The sequence below is a fragment of the Polyodon spathula genome, chromosome 5 (assembly GCF_017654505.1).
Source record: "Polyodon spathula isolate WHYD16114869_AA chromosome 5, ASM1765450v1, whole genome shotgun sequence".
Classification (NCBI taxonomy): Eukaryota; Metazoa; Chordata; class Actinopteri; order Acipenseriformes; family Polyodontidae; genus Polyodon; species Polyodon spathula.
Window position 1 is genome coordinate 47,455,691 of NC_054538.1, and position 23,096 is coordinate 47,478,786.

Here is a 23,096-nt window from a genome sequence, read left to right on the forward strand (position 1 = left end):
TTGTAAACGCCAAATATTGCCAAATCTAGGGTGCAAAGTTGATAGAGACCTACCCCAACAGACTCACAGCTGTAATTGCTGCCAAAGGTGCTTCCACCAAGTATTAACTCAGAGGGGTGGAGACTTATCCAATTATGATCTTTCAGTTTTGTATTTTTAAGATATAATTTTTTTCTCAATAAGAACTTTTTTCCCCTTAACAGTGTGAAGTATGGTGTGTAGATAAGTGGAAAAAAATCCTAATTTAAATGCATAAAACTCTGAGGCACTGACACAACAACATGTGAAAAAAGTTCAAGGGGGTGTAAACTTTCTATAGGCACTGTGTATGCCCTTGTTCTTCTACTAGCTCTTCTTCAGTGATGGTAAATCCTTTCACTATATGCCCTAGTCCTTCTACTTCTTCATGCAGCTCATATGGCAACCACTTCTAGTAATAAATCTGCCATTGTGCCTTTAAACTTGGAGGAGTTGGAGACAACTAAGCATGTTTTATTGATTCGGATGTTATACTTGCAGCAGGTGTAACTTTTGACGTCTAAAATTTTAGGACATGTACATACACTGAAAATCACACAGGTAAATGTTAATGAGATCTACCCTTTCCCTGCATAGATAAAAAAACAAAAACAGAAGCCAACAATTGCCTAAGTGCAAATAATAAATTCTTTAGAAAATCACTCTTACACTAAACTCCAGTCCAAACATCTAAAAACCTGAGTTACACCTGTCTAAAGCCCTTAGTCACCTATGAAAATGTATCCCTTAATGTCTAAGAGACTTCATTCTTCTAAGCAACTTCTACAAAACGCTGCAATAAACAAAATATGTTTCCAAAAGGGAGGAGGCAGACTGATAGACGGGATGGGTGTCAGTGTTTTACATACCCGTGGGAAGATGGCTGCCAGAGAGCAGATTGTAAGAATCAGGAGCAGGATCTCCCCGACGACAAAAGTTACATAGTTGGCAATGAGTCTGCAGAGAAACAGTGAACAAGCTATCATTAACAGAACAGTACCCAGGGCCAATGGCTCACCTCCACAGTAGCTGTGCTGTTTCTATACTGTATATTGAAGGTGGGAGCCTCAGAGAAAGCTATACTACAGAAGTCAAACATTGAATGCTTTATTTAATCAAAAATGGTTGGAAGGGATTCTCAGGCAAAAATGTTAGAAGGAGTTAAGTTTGGATGGAGTTTATTGTTTATCATAAGAGCTTCAGAACAGAGCAGACAGAAAAGGAGAGGGAAGGTAGGGCGAGAGAGAGAAGATGGTTTGACAGTGAAAGGAATGTTACTCACGCAGGGTCTATGAGAGCCTCCATGATGGCAGTGAAGAACAGCACGACACAGGAGCAGCTGAAGGCGGCGCCGCTCTGCTTCTCTTTCTCCACAGAAAAGCGAGTCTCCATCTCGGGGTCAATGAAGCGCATTGACAGCCAGTTTGTGTGCTTACCCTTCATCCTGCAGACACAGAAAGAGGTGCTGAGCTGGGATGCTTTGTTGGAGACGTACTGGGAAAACACTCTTAAAAGAATGGTTTATATACCATTTCAAAAAGTAAGTAGTGGGGTGTGGATAACACACACTTCTACTAAATTGATCTGCTTTTCTTGTGCTGACGCAGTTAGACTACTAACCACGTTAGCACAAGAAAAAGCCAAATGAAGTTCAATTATAGAGCACTTAGATTTTGTTACGTGAAATATGTTTTAAAAATACACAGCTTAAAAAACATCCTCTTTGAAATGAATAGGTAGACTAGATTTAAATTTAATGTGATACCACCCTCCCTTTGTCATTATTCTCCCTGCACGGCTGAATATCAAATGTGACTTGTGGTCTACTTTTTCTTGAAATACCAAAAATTTTGTATTTCATGAAAAATACAAATCTGGTTAAATGGAGCTTTACTGTCCATTTTGTTACCGCATTTAAAACCACGGTAAGATACCATCAATAAGTTTGGAAAGAGCTATTACATTTTTATGGTACTATGTTGATATGTTGCAGAATTCAAAACACAAGCTAGTTGAATTTCACAATAAGAATAAGTGTATCAGTTTAAAGATCGTCATTTTTCATATCACACGGCTGTTCTTTTTTCTAACATTGCTGGTATAACAATAAATAAAAGCATTAGAAAAATAACAATTGTCTTCATATGGATACAGTCAAACTTAAAGAAATAAAAAAAAAAAAACTCTGACAATGTGAAATATCATTGATGTGTTACAGTAAAAGTTTGAACATTGGAAAATCTCAAGATTTACAGGTAAATGTTAGTACTTCAAACATTTACCGGTAAATCCCAAGAATAACCACATGCCTTTACCAATAACCTTTGGTAAATGACCGAAAAGTAATGAAGGGGTGAAATCACATTGATGCCACCCTCATTTTAAAGTGTGAGCATTTCTCTATCAATGTGATTACACCCTTAGAATGTAAGCTAATATTCAATATGTAACTGAGAATATGTAACTAACTTCAGCCTCAAATTGGGAATAAGTAACTAATTTCAGCCTGGTATTGTGTGTTTATTTCTTACTATTTATTTTATTTGTATAAATATTGTTATGAATGATGAATCCAATAGAATATTGCTGTCTATTAAAAACCTTATGGATATTTTAAATATGTATTACTGAATAGTGCTGTCCATTTTACCCTGTAAGACTTAAACAAAACAAAGAACCATCATTAGTCTTCTTGTATCCCACATTCCATTGCACAAGAAAGAATTAACTGATCCAAAGAATGTATTTGTGCCATTTCACATAGGGAACAGGATCATCTGCTTGTACACATTATTATTATTGGCCTCAGCAATGTGCTTAATGTTATCTATGATTTGTTTTTCATATTTGTCACATTTCCATGGGAGCACTGCCCACCGGGTGTATGCTCCTACTGCATGCTCCACAACATAACGGAGTACTGAATCTCGAAGTGGGAAACTGAAGCGCTTCCATTGACATCTCTGGGCTCAGCTTTTGGCTGGTCTCAATGTTACAGCCACCACTCGAGAAGCAAGGACAGGGATGCAGCCGTAACTTTTGTAACTGCAAATCAAGGTATTTTTTTAGAGCACTGGAAACTCTGCCCAACTCATGAGCAGTGTTTAATTTGTGCCAGGACTTGCTGGGCCATCACCCTGGTGTCATGCCAAATAGTGGCTTTGGAAGCAGTGTCTCATACATATTTTTAAATAAAAATATATTTTAAAAAAAGTGTCAGTGAGAACTAATTTTTTATCCTCAACACATGATTACACACATTAAAAGGTGAATGGAAACGGTATTCTTCTCTGCTACAGTAGTACATGCACTAATTAGCAGTACAATGTTCTTTGATCTTCAAAAACAAAGAATATAAAACAATTAAAATATCTAATCAATAAGGTTATACAATATATTGCATAATATTACTTTATTATTACAATTGTGCTGGAGACACTCTTTGGCACAACATCAGTACCTCTGGGCTGCACCCTGGCACCTCTTATGTTATGTAAGTTGAAAATTTGCACTTAAATGCATTTTGTCTGAGTAGTTAGTCAGGCATTATATAATGCACCAATGTTTTCAAAAAATTCTCAACACAGTGCTATCCATTCTGTAAGTTCTTGCATGCGCTAAAGATTGAATCCACTGCCAGGGACGTCCACTTTGCCAACAGGTAGAGTTTAACCGCAGGGGAACTGCTGTCGGACTCCATGTCCTCAGACGGGAATGCAAACTCCTGGTACCCACCTCCTCAGAGGCACCTATGGACAGTATGTCCTCCTGTGGCAAATCTGTGCTTGCACGCAGACCCATGGCGGGACAGCCGTTCAAGCATGCACTTGGAAAAAGAGGGCAGGTTTGGGCAGGCTCTACGGCTGGCCGCTCAGGAGCTGCAATAGAACTGGAAACCACAGTTTCCTGGGCCTTTAAGGAGCTACTAATAGCACCCTGGCCCAGACCTGCCTGATTTTCTCCAGACACAGCGGGAGAATGGCAAGCGGTGGGAAGGCATATAACAGTTGCCTCGACCACTGGTGTGGCAAGGCATCTATCGCCAGCGGGTCCCCGGTCGTGTTATAGAGAACCAGAGGGGACAGTGGGTCGATTCCTGGAAGGCAAAGAGATCTATCTCTGCTCTCTCGAATCTCTCCCAAATGAGGCTCCCCACCTCGGTGTGAAGCCTCCACTCTGAGATACTGTGAGCTCCCCTTGAGAGGAATGTTCGCCATCCAGTTTATCAAAGTAACAAGTACCCATCTGCCTATGGCTCTCCAGTCAGGTTCAGTTCTCTCAAAGGGAAAATGATGCTAATAAATGCATGCAGTCTTCTTATGCCCTCGGGTGGCGAGCATGACTGTGCCACCGACGCTGGCGTGCAACGTTGGTATTATCTATTCAGCTACAGGGTCTTTAGGAGTTAACACTTGGGATGCAAATATTGTTTAACAAAAAATCTGTTTAAATATTTGAGTTAAATCTGGTTAACCATTTAACCGTAGTTGCACCGTCACACTAAATACCCTTTAAATAAATACCCTTTCCACATACATTTAGTCTTTGTCTTTGCATTGACATTTATTTACTAAACATAAAAAGAGCCATCTTAGAGCACAAATTGTTTTTAATTGCATCACGATTGTATCACATTGACGATATGTGTACTGCTACACCTTTCTAAGTTTCTAGTATCTCCTCCTTCATAGTTAATCTCGATCCACTACAGAGGACACTGGTTTCACATAAAAACGCCATTAAAACAAACAAAAAAAAATAAATACACGTTACTATCCCATAAACTTTCATTCATTTGCAAGATTTTATGAATTAATGCTATGAATCCATTTAAAAAGCAAGTATGTAAAAGACAAGATTTTTTTTACCGTTGCTTGAAATGACCACAGATAAACTGCAACATTAACAAACTGTGCCCACAATTACTGAAGTAAAATATCTTAGTTTTTAAAAAATAGAAAAATTAAACCACTGTACTCACCAAAGATTAACAAAAATGTCATGCAACATGAAACATAAAATGAACATGAAATGTCTGCAACTATTTGCACAAAATCCAAGGAAGTACTTTTTCAAAGTCCTGATGAGGTGAAATCAGCTACATGAAAAAAAACAAGAAAAACAAAACAAAACCTGCAACAAGTGGTTTTTATTCAGAAAAATTAACATGTTGATGTGTTCCAGTGTCAGTCCCGCGGATCCTGGGATGCACAGTAACTTTTTGCCATTTTTCCCAGTGTAGGAAAGCTGTGCACATTGGCCTTCCACCACTCTGATGGATTGCAATACAATGCAGGGCAAGGCTCCTTGAATTAACTTTCCACTTCATTTTCAACTGTATTATAGTCCGGTTTTAGAACATAGTCCTCACCTAATGGCACACGTCTTGTCTATTCCACATGGTCTTTTAGCTGCTGGCTCAGCTGGTTCAGGTACAGCTACAGCACTCAGAGATGCCTCTCATTCTTGCAAGGATGCAAGTTGCATGAACTTAGATTTTGCTGCAATCTGGATGTTCGGCAAAAGAAATCACAGGTGCTTATGGTGTGGATCTAGCAGACATGCTATCAACTGGATTATTGGGTTTCATTTGGTGCTACAGGGAACGGAAAACAGCAGGCTTGAAATCAACTATTTTTCTACTTTCAAGAGTAGCATCATCTTCAAGGTAAGTTTTGAAAAGACTGTTGTAAATTGGATAACTATCTGAAATGGAAGCTGAATATTCAGCAGACAGGGCATCTGTAGCATATTTCAAAGCAGAAAGGACAGATAAGATATCCTATTAATTGCCATTGTTCGTTGCGCAGCTCAAGGGTTCATTCAGTAAATGAGCGATCAGACTTCACTGCTGTTATAGCCCACCGTTGTTCATTGAATCTCTCAAACATGCCATACACTGGATCAATCGGTGTTGGTTTACTTGAAGCTGCACCTGTTTTTTTTTCAGAGCCTTAGTAGCAACTGTGCTGTGGTGAAAGTGTGAAACCAGCCTGTTGGCAGCAGCAACAACATGATCGACACTGCTAGAAAAGACATAATTTATGGCTAGCTGCATTACATGTGTAAAGCAATTCACAGAGTCCCATGTAACATGTCTTGGCGAGTTGGCGAGTACAACATTGCTTGCATTACCATGCACACGCTAAGATGCGGCCTGTCAGTCCCCATCTCTCATCCGCAGTATTCAGCCGTTTAGCAATGCTTTCTGCTGAATGTTGTTCAGGCATACTTTCAGTCTGTAGAACAGCGGATTGAAGCTCCTAATTCTCTGTATAAAACCAAGTCCAGCAGTCAGTGGTAAAAGCCATTTTATCAGTGACCTGCAGTTTTTCTGTAGTGCGCTTACACAGTCGCCATAGCGTTTCTCCAGTCTTGCATTTATGGTTTGTTAGGGTTACCATATTACAGATCCTCAAAAAAAGAGGATACTACCCAGGGGGGTTGCTGACGGGCGACCAATTTTTATTTAAGATTAACCTTACGTTGTGTAAAATGAACACGGAAAAACTAAATTTATACTAAATACTTTGAACATCTGAAAATGATTAAAAAAATAAGTATAATGGCCTGCATCAAAAATACACATAACTTTTTACAGTCAGTACTTTATTGACTGGCAATCAAAAAAGTATTTGCAAGATAACTGTCAAATCTGTGCACAAAACATCAGTTTCATACTGTGAGTCTTTTTGAACAGGAGCCCTTTCAGAGACTCAACAGTCAAGTTGTTCCAATCCTTTGTCCACTGACTTTGCATCAGTGAAAAAACTATGTATGTAACAGTGCTGAATGACATTCAGTGTTTTTGGACCTGTTGAAATATTTGGCCTATTTTTGGAGTGCTAGCAAGTTCTGAACTCTTCATCACTTTTACAACCTTCTACACATTTCTTGAGATTGCAAGATTGCAAAGCACTTACCTAAGCAACAAGAAAACATTATAAATTTGGAACTCACTGTAGCTCAGTGTTGTTTACATTATCATCTGTGCCTTGCTGCAGTTTGACATTCAGGCAACATCTATGTATTTTAAGTGATGGAAACTGAAATCAAAGTATTTTTAAATACAGTTTTCTTTAATACCAATACAGTACTGGTAGCATTTTAATAGCAAACTGCATTTATCTTACATACCAGTATTTAAACCTCAGTGTTTCCAGAAATTTACTGTATTTAAAGGGGAATTCTCATACCTCCTATTAAAATCTACATCATGCCACACTCGCTCTAATGATCAGGGATAATAAAGAGCACATTCTAACATGAAAATAGGAAAATTCTCATACCTCTGCTGGTAAAAGTGCAGTTTGTTAACACAATACGTACCAGTAGTGATTTTGTTATGCAAATCTCTTTGATTTATTTGTGTAGGGCAACTGAATTAATTAATTCTTGTGTATTTATTTATTTAACAGACGCCTTATCCAAGGCCACTTCTAAGTGTTCTAATTTCTAAATGTAAAGGTTGTTCTTATATATATATATATAGATATATATATAATATATATATATATATATATATATATATATATATATATATATATATATATAATAATGTGTATTTTTTTCTAGTGATGGTCAAAAAACAGAAAGTAAAAAAAACATGGTCAGATCTTTTTTAATTAGTTACATGTTTTGACACATTTGGCTCGTTTAACAACGGGTGTTATATTATAGTTGTACCAAACAAATATTTTATGTTTGCTGTGAAAAAAGAAGGGCTGTTTTATCCTGTTTTATTTTACTATATTTTATATTGCACCGTGCATTTATTTGACGCAAAACTAAAGTATTGCAGAGTACGCTAAAAGTTTTTATTTGCTGATACCAAAATACGCACTCCTGTCAGTCTATAAATGAGCCGCTGTAGTTCCTCCATTTAAATATGTTCGATCAAGCTCTGATCTGAATGTAATTCTGCTCTGTAGCAAGCTCGAGATTTTAGGCTCAAACTGAGCTCAGGATCAACCCCGATTCTTTTAGTACAACACAATACGTCACAGGAGCAAGATCAAATCTGGGATCCAGTACAACCGGGCCCAGTGAACAATACAGTCGTCTGCCCAGGCGCGGCGCTATCAGGACACGCCAGGAATTTCAGTTCAGCAAGCGTCAGCGGCAGTAAAGTGGCGAGCAGGCGAAATCCCTGACATTTGTTCACTTTTCGAAAATCCGCCTGGACAGAGATCGGAAGGCCAAACAAGATGATATGTCCAGGAAAAAACGGACGTATGGTAACCCTAGGTTTGTCTCACAGGCACACAATATTCAGGAGCCACAAAACCCATTAATGCATGAAATCCTGCACCCTCAAGAAAACTTCTAGGCAGCATGTCTTCTTTTATCATAGAGCATAGTAACTGACAGAGGATGTTTTAGCTTAGATGATTTATCATAGCGCCGGTACTGTTTGCATACCGCTCCACTCCTACAGATCTTTACACTCCCCCTTTTATATTTTGATGCCAGCTGCTGTGTTCTGCATACAAACACCAGAAATCGACAGCTTGAGACTAGTTTGATAGAGGTCTCTGTCGACTAATCATGCCTAACCCGACGTCATATGTTGCCAAATAAAAAAAAAGCTACAGGTGGAGGAGTTGCAGATTCAGAGGCAGTGCGTAAAAAGCACCTTTCGTTGGATATTTACTTTTAAAACACATTTTATCAATTTGTATTATACGTGGACTGTTATGTAGAAACACAATAAATGCGAAACACACAGATAGAAGCAACAATGTACTTATCTGAACCAGGTGCTCCGATCAGGTCAGTCTTGATAGGAAAAATGGCGCTGAAATCTGTGAATGCTGTCTTGTGCCCAGCACTCACAGATAAGCAGCTTTGGTTTATCAATATTCACATTTCGGATCTTTAGGAGGTAAATACCATTACAGTAATGGTTACATCCTCGAGCAGGTTCAGAAGCATTTAAACTAGAAAGGAAGGGGGGAGAAATCAACAAAAAAACAGAAGGGAGACCGCATCAAAACAAGGACAACAACTCAGGTAAGACAACCATTAAATGTATTTATCTAAATGCTAGAAGTATCAGAAAGAAAATTCTAGAACTTGAAGTTACTGCACTAACAAGTAGCAATGATGTGATAGGTGTTACAGAAACTTGATTGTCTGAGAGGGATGGGGACAAATATAATATCTGTGGGTATACTCTGTATAGGAAAGACAGGCAGGACAGAAGAGGAGGAGGGGTAGTGCTATACATAAGAAACAGTCTTGAAGCCCAGGTGTTAAATCTGGACAAAGAAAATAAAGCCGAATCAAAATGGGTCAGAATATCGGACAAAAATTCAAAGGGCATAATAATAGAAGCATACTATAGACCGCCATATTCAGACAGTGAGCAAAATAATCTGTTGTACAATGACATTAGAAATGCATTTAGCAAAGGAGAAGCCATACTAATGGGGGATTTCAATTTTCCCCATACAAAATGGGAAAACCTGGTGGGGAGCACAATGGACGAAATTGAAATGGTGAAAATGACAAATGACTGCTTCCTAACACAATTTGTCAAGAAACCGACTAGAGGGGAGGCATGTCTTGATTTAGTCTTTTCAAACAACAAAGACAGAATAACTAAAACAGAGGTCAGAGAACCACTAGCAAACTCAGACCACAACATGGTCTCATTTGAAGTGCTTTTTAAAACCCCAAAAGTAATGACTAAAGTTAAAGTTTACAATTTTAGAAAAGCAAACTATGAAGGTATGAAACAGAGACTAACAGAAGTGGATTGAAGTAAAATAGAGAAAATATCCACAGAAAAGGATGGCAATTCTTCAAAAATGTAGTACTAGAGGTGCAAAACAATTACATCCCTAAAGTAGATAAATATAAATATAAAACTGAATACCAAAATGGTTTAACAGATCAATTAAAAAAAAAAAATTCAGCAAAAAAAGGCACTTTACAGAGCGTTTAAAAGGGAACAAAAACAAAGTACACAGAAAGAGTAAACGGAACTGCAAACGCAAGTCAAAAAGGAAGTTAGAAAGGCCAAGAGAGAAATAGAAATGAACATTGCTAAGGGAGCTAAAACCAATTCCAAAATGTTTTTCCAATTTACAACAGCAGGAGAACATTCAAAGAGGAGATTAAATGTCTAAGCGATACAAACGGCAAAATCATTGATGAAGAAAAAAATTAGCAAATATATTAAATGATTACTTTTCACAAGTTTTTACAATGGAGGATATGGACAACATGCCTCACATGTCATCCAGTTCCTATCCAGTTTTAAATAATTTCAGTATAACTGAGGCAGAAGTGTTAAAGGGACTAGGAACTCTTAGAATACACAAATCCTCTGGGCCGGATGAGATACTCCCAATAGTACTCAAAGAAATGAAAGAAGTTATTTACAAACCGCTAACCAAGATCACGCAACAGTCTCTTGACACAGGGGTTGTACCGACAGACTGGAAAATTGCAAACGTAAACCGATCCACAAAAAGGGAAACAAAACTGAACCAGGTAACTACAGACCAGTAAGCCTGACTTCTATTCTATGCAAACTTATGGAAACCATAATAAGATCCAAAATGGAAAATTACCTATATAGTAACAGTATTCTGGGAGATAATTAACATGGTAACCTGCTTGATTTTTTTGAGGATGCAACATTGATAAATGATAATTGCAAAGCATATGACATGGTTTGTTTAGATTTCCAGAAAGCTTTTGACAAAGTCCCGCATAAAAGATTAATTCTCAAACTGAACACAGTAGGGGTTCAAGGAAACACATGTACATGGATTAGGGAGTGGTTAACATGTAGAAAACAGGACGTACTGACTAGAGGAGAAACCTCAGAATGGAGTGTGGTAATCAATGGAGTACCACAGTGATCAGTATTAAGTCCTCTGCTATTCCTAATCTACATTAATGATTTAGATTCTGGTATAGTAAGCAAACGTGTTAAATTCACAGACAACAGTGTTTGCCTAGGAGGAGAGGCAAACACTGTTGCAGCAGCAAAGGTTATTCAAAATGATCTAGACAAGATTCAGAACTAGGCAGACACATGGCAAACGACATTTAATAGAGAAAAGTGTAAGGTACTGCACGCAAGAAATAAAAATGTGCATTATAAATATCATATGGGAGATACTGAAATTGGAGAAAGAATCTATGAAAAAGACCTAGGAGTTTTTGTTGACTCAGAGATGTCTTCATCTAGACAATGTGGGAAAGCTATAAAAATAGGCCAACAAGATGCTTGGAGATATTGTGAAAAGTGTTGAATTTAAATCAAGGGAGGTAATGTTAAAACTGTACAATGCACTAGTAAGACCTCTTCTTGAATATTGTGTTCAGTTCTGGTCACCTCGCTATAAAAAGGATATTGCTGCTCTCGAAAGAGTGCAAAGAAGAGCGACCAGAATTTTTCCGGGTTTAAAAGGCATGTCATACGCAGACAGGCTAAAAGAATTGAATCTATTCAGTCTTGAACAAAGAAAACTACGCGGCGACCTAATTCAAGCATTCAAAATTCTAAAAGGTATTGACAATGTCGACCCAAGGGACTTTTTCGACCTGAAAAAAGAAACAAGGACCAGGGGTCACAAATGGAGATTAGACAAAGGGGCATTCAGAACAGAAAATAGGAGGCACTTTTTTACACAGAGAATCGTGAGGGTCTGGAATCAACTCCCAAGTAATATTGTTGAAGCCGACACCCTGGGATCCTTCAAGATGCTGCTAGTTGAGATTCTGGGATCAATAAGCTACTAACAACCAAACGAGCAAGATGGGCCGAATGGCCTCCTCTCGTTTGTAAACTTTCCTATGTTCTTACATTTCGTACTTGAAAGGGAATCACAAACATCCCTATGAACGGAACAAAGAATCTCACTGCGGATTCATGCTTGAAGAGCCTGGAAAAAGCTTGTGTACAGTGGCTTCATTAGAGAATTACTTATTAAAACTTACAGAAAATCTGCCTGCCTTTTATCTTCATCCCAACAAAGCACCTTAAACTCTTGCGCTGTTTGGTACAAGCTCCTGGCAAGATGGCTTTGTGGTGACATCAGACCCGGAAGAAACACACGGACAGTTGCCAGTTGAATGAGCCGCTGAACTCAAGATTTTATTAAACAATAACACTTTTAAATAACAAATAAACCAAATGGCAGGATGGCCAAAATAACAAAACACAAACAAACGGAATACAAGTACCCTCAGATGGTGTGAAAACAGGTGAGCAGCATGGATAGCAATTGTATTCCTTTCAGCTCTAACACCCTCCCTCAACTCCACGAAAGCTGTAGGTTCTTATAGTGGTGGCCGATGGATTAACTAACTATCAATTATCTTATTAACCTCTGTGGGAGGTGAGTGGGTGTAGCTAGGTGTAGGTCCAGAAGTGATGACACAAACAGGAAATGAGGTTTAAACCTTGAGACCCAGTGCTGATAGTGCAGCTGGGCATGGTTTTATTAAAATCCAACAGTAAAGGTCATAAAATCTAAATTCCTCAAATAATAGTCCAGTAAATAATACGCAGGTATTTCACAAAACAAAACAACCACCCGAGTACCAGCAATGATAAACAGGGTTTCAAAATAAAAAGGTTAAACAAAACAGTGTCCACAATGAATAAACAAAATAATAACACAGCATTTGCCGCAACAGCCTCTCGCTACTGCAATGGGTGACCTTCCATTGCTCCTTGGCTCCCTTCTGAGGTAGGAGAATAAACAAATAAATCTTGGTTCTCACCATGTTGCTGCACTGTCCCCTTCAAATGCTGCCAGGTCACAGAAGTATTCAGTTTAGGTTTACGTTTAAACACAGAGAGTAGTAGATACAAAGCAAAAACTCACAGCACATCTCCTGGGTGTTGTTAAGTCAGGTTGGGAGGGTGAAGGTTGGAATTGCGCAGCCTAAATGCTGAGTCCCACATCTGCAATCAGCCCATGCCCCTGTCTCCGCCAATCTGCGAGAACAACACAGCTGATTGCAATTGCGGGATTCAACAGCCTTGCAGTTCCGCGTCAAGCCAGATCCGGAATCTCCGGACGCTGGCCCGAACATGAACAGCCCTACATAATGTTGCCAGCTGTCGGGAAGGTGGATTACGCCAAGGGTTCCTTCTTTTCCTGCAACATACCACCCCCCCACCCCACCCTGAGTGGAGCCATAGGCACACTTGGCCAACCGTAACTCCTCTAATTGACCCCCCCTTGAAAAAAAAAAAGTAATTTGGATGTTCCTTACCCGCACGATGTTTAACCGTGAAGTTAAAGGTTAGCATCGCCAGACTCCACCGAGTAATCTGGGCATTTGTGTCCCTCATCGTGTTTAATCACTTAAGTGGGGTGTGATCTGTAACCAGGAGGAAGGATCGCCCCAGGAGACAATAGCGAAGCTAGTTCATGGCCCATTTAATGGCCTGGCACTCCTTCTCCACTATAGATTAGTTGCGTTCCCTGGGAACCATTTTTCTGCTGATATATAGAACGGGGTGATCTACCCCGTCAATCTCCTGGGACAAGACCACCCCTAGTCCGACATCCGAGGCATCTGTTTGGAGGAAGAATCTCCTCTCGAAATCCGGTGAAATTAGAGCAGGCGCTTGGCACAGCAGCCGCTTTATCTCGTCAAATGCACCCTGACACTCAACTGTTCAGTTAAAAGAATTTGGGTCAATCAAGGGACTGACAACGTGTAAAACTTGGGGATATTAACTTGCCAATCCCAACTGGAAGAAAGTGGGTGGCAAACAAAGCCGTGGAAGATGCTAAGGCTTCCCTTAGAGTCGGTGATATTATGGGGCAAGTTCAGCATTGAAGAGGGGGCCTTGGTCTCAGTTCAGCTCCTCCTACATGGCACAAGGCAACCCCAGCTCAACGGAGGAAGCTGATTGTTAATGAGGTGCAAACGCAGGAGGAGAGGATGAGGTTTGTAAAGGCCATTTCCCAGGCCAAGCAGGGAGAATGGATGAGATGGGAGAGTATGGAACAGTGCACGATCGGCTGGCAAGACCTATGGAACAGAGCAGAATCTGTTTCCTCATCAGATCAACATATAATATTCTCCAATCACCACAAAACCTAAATCTCTGGGTGGGTGAGGATACCTCATGTCCTTTGTGTTCATCACCTGTAACATTAAGGTACATTTTCACAGGATGTAAAGTGGGTCTTAGCCAAGGGCGGTTTACTTGGCGCCATGACCAGGTGCTGTGATGTTTGGCCTTAGCATTGGAAGACAAGTGCCACCAGTTCCATCAAAGCATTAAACACAAAAGACAATATTCCTCCATCCAGCAGAACAACCACCAAGAAAAGGTGTTAAAACCAAGCCTCGCTCAGGACAACTGGAAGCTGCTAGACACTGGAAAATGCTGGCAGATGTTGGTAAACAGCTTATTTTTCCACCTGAGATTGCCACCGCTAACCTTTGACCAGATATTGTCTTGTGGTCCGGATCAGCATGCCTTGTTCACCTAGTAGAGTTAATAGTGCCACGAGTGGATGCTGTGGATGAGGCGTATGAGAGGAAGAAACTTCGGTATGCTCAACTAGCTGCTGAACTTATCTGAAGCAGCAGAAAGGATAAGCAACAGAAAGAAAGCAATGCTGATGTAAGGGTAAGTAAGCTGGGTTGAGTCGAGTGGGGGACGGAGGGGGGTGATGCTGGGATGCCAGAATCACTGTCGAACTCTCTTGAGGTGTTGTGGGCTAGTTGTCGAAACACCAAGGACGGAAGGTGCCCACTTGAAGACCCCAGAGATGTACCCTACTTAGCTCAATCCAGACGGTTGTAATGCTGATGCGCTGTGGAGACCGCACTGGGTTGATCCCCGGAGCCAGCATCGCAGCCGTGTGCTGATGCGCTGGGGAGGCAAAATAAGCTGATCCCTGGAGCCAGCATTACACTTCGGCCATCAACACCAGGCAGAAGGATATGTACATCATCAGATGGAAAGAAACGCAAATGGATAGAGATGCAGATGGATCACATTAGTTTACTGCAAAGCTGTGTCTTAGTTGGTGCTTATTTGTCGAGAGCCGAGTCAAATCAGCAGTTTTAACATCTACTCTGATGTAATGGAAAGCAATTATAACATTGCCTAATCATTTATTTCCACATTTAAGCAATGTAACATTTTCAAACTGCAATTCTAAAACTTAATTTCTACCAGAATGTATCTAATACTGTACAGCACCACAGTAAATATCATTTTCTGCTGATCCACTGTGAAAAAAACAGTTTACAAAGCAACAATCCCCTCACCCCCAACCCCACCAACTTTAAATACCACTGTGGTACCATTCCAAAACTAGTGCAATGTGCTGCCACACTCCTTTTGATATTTCAATTATATTCTGTGAGAACTGCAATACTGTATAATGCTATTGATAATTTAAATAATGCCTTATTCACCCCAATCAAACAAAGGTTGGGTTGTAAAGGACCCAGTTCATAACATGAAAAAATTATATATTTTCTTTCAAAGAAAACCGGAATTTGAAGAAAGTACAAGAATCTAAAATTGAAATAGGGTCAAGTTTAAATCTGAAAATGCACAGCATAGCCCTACATATGAGCCCAAATCTATGGTACCTTTTCTTTAGAGCATAGATTTATAAACATTTTTACCTGGACATAAGCAATATTAAGTGAATTTCTCCTTGCTGTCTCGCTGTCATTTAATTTCCTCAGTTTTCCATCCACTGTGGCAAACATATCTGCCATTTCCCTTTGACTTATCACGATATCATTAATAGTCTATTATCATATCAATCAGTCTTGAGACTCTGAGCACGAGTAACTGGTAAATCACATAGCAACCATCGGCGAAAGAATGATGTCTGAAAAACGTACTTTATTCATTTGTGAAGAAAACTTTGATAATCTTTTATGTGATTATATTATATCCTGCAGTGTCTGGGGGGAGTCAACTGCACCCCCTACCCCATAGCAACTGACGCCGATAACAGACGTCACCCAAAAGTGAACATAACGTACATCTGGTCATACCAAAACCACAGCTGTGCTTAAACAGACATTAACAAAAAGGATATTGTTGTAAAATTCTCAATTTACAACCAAGACAAGGAATGCATGTTAAAATTAAAAGGTAAGCATATTCATGTTGTTTGAAAAGGTACTTTAAAAAAAATAACCATGTTAAAATAAACAAAATATATATATATATATATATATAAAAATATTAATTACGATATATTCATGCAAATATTTTTTTTAAGCTAAGATTTTAGACGTGACCATTCTGTGAAACTGTCTATTTTTAGATGCGACTGTGCCGTGATTTTTACATTTTTTTTACCATGACAAAATCTTATCCTTAATTATTATCGCTGCTTGCATGCTTTTCGGCTATTTATTATGTCTGTACATGTCTGTACCTTATAAAATAAAAATCTAACCATTTTCCCCATCACAGTTAAACTGTTATTTTATATTATACATCTCCATGCTATCTCTCTCTCTCCCTCTCACACAGACACTCTCTCGCTCTCACGCCTGCACGGTCTCCCTCTCCAGAAGGGCCTCGTTGAGCAACTTGTTCAGCTCTTGCTCATTTTGCTGAGCATCAATCACCCTCTCTGCCAGATCTCGGAGCCGCAGTCGGCGCCGGGGGTTGGGGAACGAAGGGTTTACCACCTGCAAAGGGGGGAGACACAGCGTCAATACTACTGTTCTCACTAACTGCTACACTGTTTGTTGACCAGTGTCAACAACCCTCACTATTGTTCCTTCCCCTTGTACCCTCAGTGTCCACCCCTTCCTATTGTACCCCCATCCCTTCCCTCCCTCGTACCCCAGTGCCCAATTCTTTTATATTGTTCCTACCCTCTGTTATTCACCCACCCACCACCTATTTTGCTGCCTCCTACCCGTGTGTCAAGTTCCTCTCCCTCATCGGGGGTGGTGCAGGTCGTGTTGATGCTGCCATTGCACTCCTTGGTATTGATTAGTAATGGAGAGTTCCCATTGGACGAGGTGAGCGACAGCTTCTGAAACACAACAGAGAGAGAGATCAGAGTACAGCTAACATATTACCAACTCCTACCTTTAGTTTGAACTAACTTACTTCAACTGTATTTCACTTTCAAACTTTTTCTCCATAGGCCCATAGGCCCTGAATATCAAATTCCAACAGTATGAGGAATGTTATGAAAATTAAGTGGGTACCTAATTAACATGCCCCTTGTGAAAAAATAAAAAGGGTTGATGTGGTCAGAATGAGTTTTTTCCATCTAAAGTGGTTCCACCTGCTTCAAATAGTCCTAATTGAGATGGGAACCTAATTCAAAACAGCCTGATGTGTGTGGAGTGACGCTTTGACTATACTAATGGTTATACAGCACAATCTGCAGCTATGGATTGTTGTGATTTTAGCTGATGAAAGGGATAATGTAGCTGCCCACCCCAGTACAGAATCACAGACAATGCTGAATGTATACCCCGTAGGTGTATTGTCAAAGGGCCACCCGTTTGGACCTTACAGAAGAGCAAGCGCTAAGAAGATATAGAATGGACAAAGCTATGAGATTGTATTTGTGTCATTAACTTAAAGAGGATATAGAGTCAAGCACCCTGAGGGGTCATGCATTGGCAGTATCACTCACAGCCCTGTCATTCTTTAGAGTCAAGCACCCTGAGGGGTCATGCATTGCCAGTATCACTCTGTGGCAATCGTGCCCCGCCTGTGTGTATTTCTGTGTTATATGTTGCGTGTGGTGTGTTAATATTGGTGTGTTGTAGTTGGTACACAGGATATAATATGGGTTATGCGCACAAGTGTTTAAAATGTATAATGGATATTATATATATATATATATATATATATATATATATATATATATATATATATATATATATATATATATATATATATATATTTGTATTTAGGCATGAGGATTGCACAGCACTTCAAATGCAGGTAAAATGAAATAATATGTGAGCACAGGGAATTGTAATTCACGTGCAGTTGTACCGAGACTCCAACTGAATGATTGATTAGCAATCGAGTCTCGGTACAGTTGCATAAAAACAGCATGTTTTCACTCACTCTGGGTTGTGTGTTCGGTAAGTGGAGAACGGGATTGGAGATGGAGGTAACAGTAAATTAATAGTAAATCATAATAACAGCTCACCGTATTTGTCTGTGAAGTCCGTTTTGTTTGTCTCTGTTTTAGCTACGAGTGCCGTATCCTGTGTTTTGTTTGTCTTTTAACCTTGTATTTTATGTTTGTTAATTTATTAAATTCACCAAACTCACTCTCTCTGTGTCTGTTCTATGTTGGTTCCTGTTTCTGGTCTGACGTCACCCATTACAGCCGTCTTTGTGACACACTCACTGCCGTATCATTAAGAACATAAGAAAGTTTACAAACGAGAGGAGGCCATTCGGCCCATCTTGCTCGTTTGGTTGTTAGTAGCTTATTGATCCCAGAATCTCATCAAGCAGCTTCTTGAAGGATCCCAGGGTGTCAGCTTCAACAACATTACTGGGGAGTTGATTCCAGACCCTCACGATTCTCTGTGTAAAAAATACCTCCTATTTTCTGTTCTTTAGAGTCAGCATGCATTGGCAGTATCACTCACAGCCCTGTCATTCTTTGCCACCGTTGATATCCTATTATAGATGACATATGATATCCTATTATACTCTCAATGTTGTTAATTTTCAAGCAGTGCAACCGGGTTCATGAAACTATAATTTAATTAATACAGAACACACATTTATAAAATTACATAAAAATGAGCTCTCTAACTATTTATTTTTTCTTTTTCACTCTTCCGGATGGTTTATTTTATGTTCTATTAATTGTATCTTCTCTTGTTTCTACATATCTCCTGAAACACATACTGTGGGGAGGGGCAGCATTTCTGGGTCTGGGGAAGCACAGCCACATGTGTCCTTGATGGTACAGTAAAATCTCCTGTTTTTATCTCCTGCAGAGTAACAAGGTAATGATTGCTTCAGATGATCTTAGAGCAATAGCTTTGATGCAACAAGGATACCTCAGCCTATGAACAGAATTCTGTTTCAACACGCTTTTCTACTCTGCTCTTCCCGTCGGGATCTTTGTAAATAGTCTTGTAAATAGTCGTCTTTTTAAAGATTCAGTACCTATTCATTTTGTGACCAGTTTTTTTTTTTTTTTTTTTTTTTTATCATTTTTTTTCTAAATAAACGTTCGGGCACCATTTCATCTGAAATCCCAAACTCTCTGTGCGTCATTTTGAGGCCTTCCACAATATAATATGTAGGTTTCTCATTTAAATACTGAATAATTACTCCGCCAACTTTATGTAAATTACACCCACTCCGCCTGTCAGAAAACAGTTTTTCATTTTTTGATGGAAACAACATTCAGGATAAGAGTCAGGTTAAAACAGATGGAGCCAGCATCGAGTTTTGAACTGTGGGAAGTCACTTTTCATATTTAGGGTCATAGTGACAACTGACCTATTAACACCTGTGAGTTGTCTATTGGTACACGCAGAACTGCACGCACAACTTTTATTCAATGAGACCCTTAAGTGATTTTTCCTTGGTGATGGAGTACACAGCAAACCCCAACATACAAAAAACACTTACAAACCTCATTAAACTTGAAGACACTGATAAAGAAAAAATTGTATTTTAATTTTGTATTTATTTGCTAATAGCACTGGCCCAACTCTCAAAGCATTTTGCAGTTAGAGTTCAGCTTTTAGTATCACAGCAGCATACACGTCTACTGATATATTTTTTCTCCTGTTATAATTAAAAAATTTACTAACGAAGGTCACAGCAACAAACATTATACATTAAGACATGCATCTGTTGGGAGACTGTGCGCTAGGATGTCACTGTTGAACCAGGTGGATACTCACAACTCCGGTGATACCGTTCTTGTTGAGGGGTGTCTTTGGGACCAGCACTAGGTAAGTCTTGATGCCCTTCTCCTTCAGATAATCACAACGTTCGCCACCCTCGCCTGGCTCCACTTCAAACTCACCGTGCAGGGACTCCAGGGTGCTCTGGGAGATGTGCACCCGTCTGTAACAGAATCGAGAAAAAACCATGCTCAGCCCAGGTAGCTACTACATTATAAACAAAACTTAATTCTTGCTCCTTTTGCTTACAGTAACTGTTATGAACTTGGGATTTTGCACAGACCCAGATATATAAATCGCAGCCTTGGATGCAGTCTTATCACGACTTCTTTGAACTCTGTCTATCACTCTCTGTCTTTCCTATTCCTAATACACTGGATGAGAAGGTGCATTCTTTCAACAGCTCCTTAGTTAATACCTTAGACTCCCTGGCTCCAGTCAAGACTAGGTACGTCTCATACACCCACCATGCTCCATGGCACACCAAGGAGCTGAACTCTCTTAAGGCTAGCTGTCGTAAAATCAAGCGTAGATGGTGGGATTCCGCAGCAGCAAAAGGTCATGGCAAACGACATTTAATAGAGAAAAGTGTAAGGTACTGCACGCAGGAAATAAAAATGTGCATTATAAATATCATATGGGAGATACTGAAATTGAAGAAGGAATCTATGAAAAAGACTTTTTGTTGACTCAGAAATGTCTTCATCTAGACAATGTGGGGAAGCTATAAAAAAGGCCAACAAGATGCTTGGATATATTGTGAAAAGTGTTGAATTTAAATCAAGGGAAGTAATTAAAGTTAAGTTAAAATTGTACAATGCATTAGTAAGACCTCTTCTTGAATATTGTGTTCAGTTCTGGTCACCTCGCTACAAAAATGATATTGCTGCTCTAGAAAGAGTGCAAAGAAGAGCGACCAGAATTATTCCAGGTTTAAAAAGCATGTCATATGCAGACAGGCTAAAATAATTGAATCTGTTCAGTCTTGAACAAAGAAGACTACGCAGCGACCTAATTCAAGCATTCAAAATTCTAAAAGGTATTGACAATGTCGACCCAAGGGACTTTTTCGACCTGAAAAAAGAAACAAGGACCAGGGGTCACAAATGGAGATTAGACAAAGGGGCATTCAAAACATAAAAATAAACTTTTTTACACAGAGAATTGTGAGGGTCTGGAACCAACTCCTCAGTAATGTTGTTGAAGCTGACACCCTGGGATCCTTCCTGCTTGATGAGATTCTGGGATCAATAAGTTACTAACAACCAAACGAGCAAGGTGGGCCGAATGGCCTCCTCTCGTTTGTAAACTTTCTTATGTTCTTAAGTTCTTAACTCTCAGATCAAGCTATTTTTCAAATATTCATAATAATCAAGATAATCCTAGACACTTGTTCTCTACTATTAATAGATTGTTAAAGCCTATCTGTCCCTCCACATTACCGGCATCACATCAGCTATGCTATAGTGTCTTAGAGTTTTTTAAGTCTAAGATAGACAATCTCTTCTCAAGACTCCTCCTGCAGTCTCTCGGCCTGTCTGGCTTTGTGGGGTCCTCTCTTTCCTGTTTTACACCTCTCACTCTTAATTCTCTTACAGACCTGGCCCTCCATATGAAAGCCACCTGTTGTCTGTTGGATCCTATCCCCTCTGTTCTTTTTCAGTCCTGTTTTGAGCTGCTCTGCTACTTGGTGTTAATTATTATAAATGATTCCTTGAGTTCTGTTGTGGTTCCGGTTGCTTTTAAAACTGCTGCAGTTATGCCTGTGCCTAAAAAACCTCATATGGCCTTGGATAATCTTAGATAATTCTTAATAATTAATTCTTAATAATTAATTAATAATATGGCATCTTCATAGGCTTAATGGCTGCTGACTCAGGCGCTTTATCAATTTTAATCCTCTTGGATCTTAGTGCGGCATTTGACACTGTAAATCACAAGATCCTACTAGATAGATTAGAGAGTTTATTTGGTCTCTCTGGCACTGCCCTTAACTGGTTTAGATCATATCTAACAGGACGCCAACAATTTATCTCCCTGGGTGGGTTTAGTTCTGAGGTTGGGATAGTAATTTCTGGTGTCCCGAAAGGCTCTATTCTTGGTCCCCTGTTATTTAGTATTTATATGTTTCCCCTCTGCCACATTTTAAGGTCTCATGGCATGGCATATCATTTTTACGCAGACGATACTCAAATCTATATTAATTCTAAACCTGATATCAATGTTGCTGCCTTGGATGTCGCAAAATTTTTTACACCTTAATTGTGTCAAGACTGAGGTAATTCTGTTAGGTACTCCCCGCCAGCTAAGTAAAACCAGTACTTTAAATCTCTCTGTTGATGGAACCATGCTTGAGTTCAGATCTAAGATGAAAAATTCATGATTTTCGATCCTGGGTTAACTTTTGAATCGCATGTGCTGAATACTGTCAAGGTTTCTTTTTTTCACCTTAGAAATATTGCCAGACTGCGTCCCATACTTTCTCTACCTGCAGCTGAAAAACTGGTTCATGCTTTTGTTTTCTCTAGGATCGATTACTGTAATGCCCTGCTCGCTGGGGTGTCTAATAGCATCCTGACTAAAATTCAATTTGTTCAAAACTCTGCAGTCAGAATTTTATCTCGGTCCCACTCAAGAAATCACACTCCTATTTTGGAGGTCTTGCACTGGCTGCCTATCAGGTTTAGAATTGATTTTTAAATTTTAATGCTGACATATAAGGCTCTTCAAGGGCTAGCTCTGACTTCTGTCAGATCTGTTATCTTTTTATGCTCCCACTCGCAACAATCGCTCTGTTGATCTCAGACTGCTGTGTGCCCCACCTGCTCGCCTACGCTCTATGGGTGACAGGGCCTTCTGTTGCTATGCCCACAAATTATGGAACTCTATTCCATTAGAGATCAGGGACTCAGCTTCTTTGAGTATTTTTAAAGTTAAAGACAGTATACAGGTCTGCATTGTTGAAATATCAGGTTTGTTTTTTAATTATTATTACTACTTAATTATTTAGCAGACACTTTATCCAAAGCAACTTACACACACACACACATTATAATATATATATATATATATATATATATATATATATATATATATATATATATATATATATATATATATATATATATATATATTAAGATATAGCAGGGATAAAATCCTTCCCTGCAAAAACATGTGAAAATGCACAT

At 39.3% G+C, this 23,096-nt stretch overlaps 1 protein-coding gene across 2 annotated transcripts in view; it reads right to left on the bottom strand.

The window, feature by feature from the left end:
• The window catches only part of adcy3a (adenylate cyclase 3a), a 245,893-nt gene that overhangs the window by 105,362 nt on the left and 117,435 nt on the right, over positions 1 to 23,096 (bottom strand). Inside the window, exons 7-11 of one of the 2 annotated variants that reach the window (XM_041250672.1) lie at positions 19,906 to 20,071; positions 16,914 to 17,030; positions 16,538 to 16,680; positions 1,301 to 1,462; positions 888 to 975 (exon numbers count right to left, since the gene is read on the bottom strand). In XM_041250672.1, the coding sequence (XP_041106606.1) occupies positions 888 to 975; positions 1,301 to 1,462; positions 16,538 to 16,680; positions 16,914 to 17,030; positions 19,906 to 20,071 (676 nt within the window). Of the gene's footprint in view, positions 1 to 887; positions 976 to 1,300; positions 1,463 to 16,537; positions 16,681 to 16,913; positions 17,034 to 19,905; positions 20,072 to 23,096 lie in introns of both variants that reach the window. The other variant, XM_041250671.1, reaches the window with a different exon arrangement.